This window comes from Acyrthosiphon pisum, chromosome A2, assembly GCF_005508785.2.
Source record: "Acyrthosiphon pisum isolate AL4f chromosome A2, pea_aphid_22Mar2018_4r6ur, whole genome shotgun sequence".
NCBI classification, from domain to species: Eukaryota; Metazoa; Arthropoda; class Insecta; order Hemiptera; family Aphididae; genus Acyrthosiphon; species Acyrthosiphon pisum.
The window spans coordinates 76,906,133-76,911,874 of NC_042495.1; the positions used below are offsets into that span (position 1 = coordinate 76,906,133).

Sequence of the window (5,742 nt, forward strand, 5' to 3'; positions counted from 1 at the left end):
TAAAAATTATATTACAATTGAATATATCGAGGTTTTCACGATATTAATGTTGATCTATTTATACAATTTTTTTATATAAAGAACATTCAGGACCGGCTCAAGCAAAAATAGTGAACTAGGCAGTAACAATATAATATCAGTAATTTGAAAATGCCGCCCTCTTACTTAAGTGCTGCCTATGTCGCCTACCTCTTGAGCCGAGCGTGAGAACATTAAAATTTTTAAAGGTATGGTTAATAGTTTTTATGTAAAAAAAATAACAATGTTTTGGTAGCCATTAGTCAGTATAGGTACCTATATTCAAAAACATAACAAACATAGTTGAATTGTTCAAAATAATAGTTGACCCGCGACTACAATATGAATGAATATAATTATATAAATTATATAAACAGACGTGAAAAAAAATGAATTTATCCTTAAAAATTAAAATCAAAAATAAGAATAAGATAATACCGTGTTTTATTAACAAATAATAATAATAATAATATTAATTTCACCAATAATAACAATTAATAAAAAGATATCAGTAAGTATTACAATATTGGTCAGTTTTTGTGTTCCCACTGAATCCTAAAATTAATATAATTTTGTTCATATGATGATGTTTTGTTTTAAAATTACGCGTTTTTAATAACTGTATGGTTATGCTGCTATATAGGAGAGCTCAAGGAGGGAAGAGGTCTACACCTATGTGTTGTATCCACAGCTATGACCCGTATCGGCCCTTGTGGTCAAATTTATAAATAACTTCTGGTTACTATGTATTTTTAATTATTAATTAATTCATTTTAATTACCAACCATTCAAAAACTAACAAAAACTAGTTGTGAAAAAAAGTATTCCAATAGTATATTTTGAATATATTTTTTAAGAACTACCTATTCAAATACGTATTCTGAATAGGTACTTTATTTCTCATTTATTGGAATATGTACTCCGAATACAAAATAAAATTATTCTTTACAAGACTGGTTAAAGATAATTACAATTTTTGAAATTTTCATATACCTAGGTACCCGGCGTGGCCACTCGCTCACTCGGACAATTAAAATCGAAAACATCCCTTGACTTATAATTATGTAAAACTACTATAGGTGAGTGTCAGAATTATTTTTGCACCATAATTTTTAAAACGGTTATTTATTTAGGTTTCAAAAACAAAATTATTATATATTATGACTGTACCATAAAAACTAATGGTTTCTGGCAATTTATTTTTGCACCATTGTTGTAATTTTAACTGGTTGTAATAATAAATAGGTGAACGGGAAAAAATTTAAAAATTCGCTTGGGCGCTAAACTAGATTTATAACGCTGAATTAACCAAATAGTTTGTTTGAAAAAAATATCCAACCAATCCCCGCTCCCCCCTCCCACCAATCAAAAATTCCTGAGCATGCCTCTAGATGTATCTAAGCCAATTTTATTTTATTTTATTCAAACGTTTTTTAATGCATGAACTTAGAAGCCCTGCTATTTATAATATCTTACTTCTGCATTTAATTCTATAATTAGAGGTCGTTTAAGTACTGTTGAAACTTCTGTTAAACTCAACTGATACAAACATTGTTTTAAATGTATCAATGGGGGAATTTGATCCAGAAGGCAATCATTGAGTAAGTGTTGTAACTAATAAAATATCAAAGAAAATAATTAGATAAGTAGGTAGTTATAAAAACATTATAATCTTTAATTATCAAATTGCATCATTTAATTAATGCGGACGATGAGGCATGTTTGTACATGGATTCAAATATTTTTGAATTTTTTGGTTAGGTACACTATAAAACATTTATGAGAAACATTATTTAACATTTTTAGTCTTTACAGCTATAAAAATTATACATTTTATACATTTTTAACTAGGTATAACCTACAATATACTTTATAAATGTCCACAATTTTGATGAATTTTAACAAACTTTATTGATTTTTATAGAAACAAACTATACTCTGTCCAGCGAGAGAACTCCTATAGTCTCTCGCTGGACAGGCTACAGGTAGTAACCATTTTTTGAAAATTATCTATATATCATTATATATAGAATATAATAGGTATTATTATAAACATTCGGTAAATATTAAAAGTATATTCGGTAATTTTTTTTTAATTACGAAAAAAGAAGATCGTTTTACGAGAAATCATTAGTTTATGGGTAAGTAAATATCCAATGTCGAAAAAATTCTTCAAACTCTACAAAAAAATTATTTTACTTTTTAGTAAACTTTTTTTTTTGGTATAAAGATAGGGAAACTTATAAGGAATCTATTGTATTAAATTTATATATATATAGAAAAATTTTTATCAATTTCTAAATCAAAATTATTTGATTAAAAATTATTTTGATGAATTTTGTCAAAATTCTAACTTCAGACGCATATTATTGTAGTGGATTCACGCTAACTTTTTTTTTAATTTACACTAACAACATATGAGGAACCTATTGTATTTAATTTTCAAGTTTTTTGACAAGTTATTTGATTGAAAATGGTTTACATTTAAAATAAATCTGTTTTACACTATTATATTACCTATATACTGCAGCTAACTGACTTTTGGAAAAACTTTTAATTTAAAAATTTTTTTTGATATATAATCAACATTTTATAGGCACTTGCGCTACACGTGTAATAAAAAAAAAATATTTTTATTTTTTAATACCGCGAAAATAAAAAAATTTAAATTTGATTTAAATTTTTTTGAATACATTCAAAATATCCATTTTGTAAATCTGATTATAAGAACTATTTGGGTGGAAAAAAATGTATCTAAATCAAGTAGTTTATTTTTTAGAATTTTTTTAAATATCAGTATTTTTTTGATTAAATTATTTTGGAACGCTATAAGTTATAACTTTTTTAAAAATATAATATTTGGAAATTTGCTAACATGGATATATTTCTAAAACTATTTACTAATCCTATAATTTTATCAATTTTTGTCATAAGTTTAAGTAGCATAATTTTTTTGTTTTTTTGGTCAGTTCTTTCTGTTATACTTTGTATATTGGTTATAAATTAAAATATAATATGTATAGTAGGTATATAAATGCTTTTTTTATCTTTGTCGAACATATTAAAAGATAAATAAACAATCCAAGTTTCTTATTAAAATTACCTGCATAAGATTTTTTTTCCGAAATTGAGTGATTTCATAACTGTTACGTAGTTGTTCCGATGTGAAAAATTCGTGTAGACTTAACCATAAATGAGCTTCTTGTGTCGATATAATGTTCTCTTTTTCATCCATTATTTTCCATGAATTATCTGTTCAAAATGGACATTCAAATAAATACTAATTTTACTTATTTTTAATAATTTGGTTGATTGGAGTAGCTACCTTGAAAAATATATTTTTTATCGTTTTCCAACTTTATCCAAGGTTTTACATTTAATAACTGACATATTAACATTGGTACATCATTATTAGTTGTCATTCTTGCGGTAACAGATAACGATAGGCTATGATATACATAATTATATATATAAATTAGGTAGGTACGTAGCTAATACATTTTCTAAAATATAATTGTATTGGTCGCACTATTGTATTTAAAATTATTTTAATTTAGCTTTATAAATAAATATATTATAAATTTACTTTTTTATGTGTAGTAACATATTAAACATTATGCCGATACAACAAATTCCCACTTCAAATTGTACTTTATGTTTATGTTCAATTATTTCATCCACTAATGGCGTATCAGATATTTTCGAGTATATTTGGAAATTATTTGTGTTTCTAAACCCATTACAAAAAAAAATAAATAATTGTACATGTAATATATTAAATATTTTAAGTATTTTAATCTACAGTACCCAATAGCTATATGGGTGATTGAAAATATAATATGGTCAAACAGATCCAAAGCATAATTTCCTAGTGACTGAACACCTTCCTCGTGAAATAGTATCTTTTGTAACAATCCAACCGCCACAGTTTCATGAAATAACTAAAATAGTAATTACTAATAACTATCCAAAAACTACATAGTGTCATATAAATATAATTTAAAATTTAAAACAAATTTATATAATTTAAACTAGACCCTACAAGACACAATTAAATCTTCCAATATTCTTTTTTCACCAGAAATGAATACCTATTTGAATTCATGATGAGCGCCCAAAAAATAAAATTCCACACAGGAAAAGTTTAAAATCCAATCGCAAAATTAGTAAGTATACTATTAATTATTATATTTTTGTATGCTACCTATCTATCTTGTATCGCTATTCTAAGATAGCATACTAAATCATTGTTACCATTTTTTCATTTTATTAAATAGTACACTTTTATAATCTGTATGATACCAGATACGCCTACCTATTTTAATATATTATGTATGTTATTAAATTACGTACAATTAACAAAATATTGTGGCTGTGCGTCACTCAATAATAGACAAATAACTACTAAAAATTCCATAATTTATGCAATAATTTTGCATAATTTCATAAATCATGGAATTTTTAGTAGTTATTTGTCTATTTTTGAGTAACGTACAACCATAATATTATAGTTAGGTAACCAGTGGCGTGCCCAAGGGGGGGGAGGTTAGGGGTTATATCCCCCCCCCATTGGATTTTTTTTGTTAACTTCAACTTATTAGATATTACCATAGACGTATACAAACATATTTTATATATGGATATGGATATTACTTTTAAAATTATCAGTAATAAGTTATTGCTTACAAATTATTTCCCATCACGGACTAAGATCTAAGACTAAGATCTTAGTCCGTGTTTCCCATTGGCTATTATAAACATTCACTATACGGAATACGGATTATACTGATTATAGATGGATCATGCTAATCACGTATACTAAAAATATAAGGTGTATAGGTAAATCAGTGGTTACCAATCACTAATCAGATATAAATTATCAGTTACTTCAATGACCAGTTCTTATCTCTCAGTAGATCATAATATAATTGTGATATTCTATTAATAGCTAATACTCTATTATTGTTACTTTGTGATAATACCAATTGCAGTGATAGTATACACTATACCTACAACCTACATACAACATACTTACAAACATTTTTATTTATTGTATTTTTTAAGTATTTAACATTTAACAATTTTACGTTCTTTTATTTATAATGGAAAAACGTGATGGATCGATTATGTCATTTTTGTCAAAGAAACCTAAAGCTGATCAGAAGGTAAGTTGGTATTGAAATATTAAGAATGTAAATAATATTATGAAAAAAAAAGGTTTATCAAGTACAATTATTTATACAATTATGTAGTTTAATTTTATATTATGTAATTTAATTATAATAGTTAAGTTTAATGTTTGCATTTATATTAAATAAATAATCAATGTAATTATTATTGTTTTATGTTACATATACTTTTTAGATTCTGAGTGGAACGATGAATGTATTGATTTTACAATGATGTGTTTTTTTATTTTTTTTTTATTTTTGTGTCTGTCATCACGTTTTAGGACAGTAAAAGTGCTTGGATTTTCTTCAACAGTACCTTTTCTGATAGGAAAGTGAATCTAGTTGGTACTTTGGGGGGTCAAAAGTAAAATTTTTCCAGTAGTTTTCAAAAGCGCCGTGAAAAACAAAAGAAAAATTAAAGAAAAACGGGAATTTTTACGCAAAATCTGTTTTCGAGAAAATCGATTTTGGTTTTTGGTGTAACTTTAAAAAAAAATGACCGTAGATATATGAAATTTTGACTGAATGTTTATCTTAGCATTTTCTATACACC

At 25.5% G+C, this 5,742-nt stretch overlaps 1 protein-coding gene across 1 annotated transcript; it reads right to left on the bottom strand.

Annotated features, from left to right (window-relative positions):
- Nucleotides 1-937: 937 nt before the first annotated feature.
- On the bottom strand, nt 938-4,170 carry LOC100573071 (zinc finger MYND domain-containing protein 10 homolog). Its single transcript, XM_003242144.4, has 5 exons — nt 3,826-4,170; nt 3,605-3,748; nt 3,344-3,465; nt 3,122-3,270; nt 938-1,632 (listed from the first exon to the last, which is right to left on the bottom strand). The coding sequence occupies exons 2-5, from the start codon at nt 3,631-3,633 to the stop codon at nt 1,477-1,479; spliced, it is 456 nt and encodes a 151-aa protein (XP_003242192.1). The 5' UTR covers nt 3,634-3,748; nt 3,826-4,170; the 3' UTR covers nt 938-1,476.
- Nucleotides 4,171-5,742: the final 1,572 nt, after the last annotated feature.

Bases quoted from the DNA above. Each gene is read 5' to 3' on its own strand.
- LOC100573071 (XM_003242144.4), bottom strand. From the start codon at position 3,633: ATGTTTAATATGTTACTACACATAAAAAA. The intron at 3,466-3,604 runs GTAAATTTATAA...TGTATATCATAG, and splicing joins ATGTTACTACACATAAAAAA to CCTATCGTTATCTGTTACCG. The intron at 1,633-3,121 runs GTAATTTTAATA...ATATTTTATTAG, and splicing joins GGAAAAAAAATCTTATGCAG to TTACAACACTTACTCAATGA.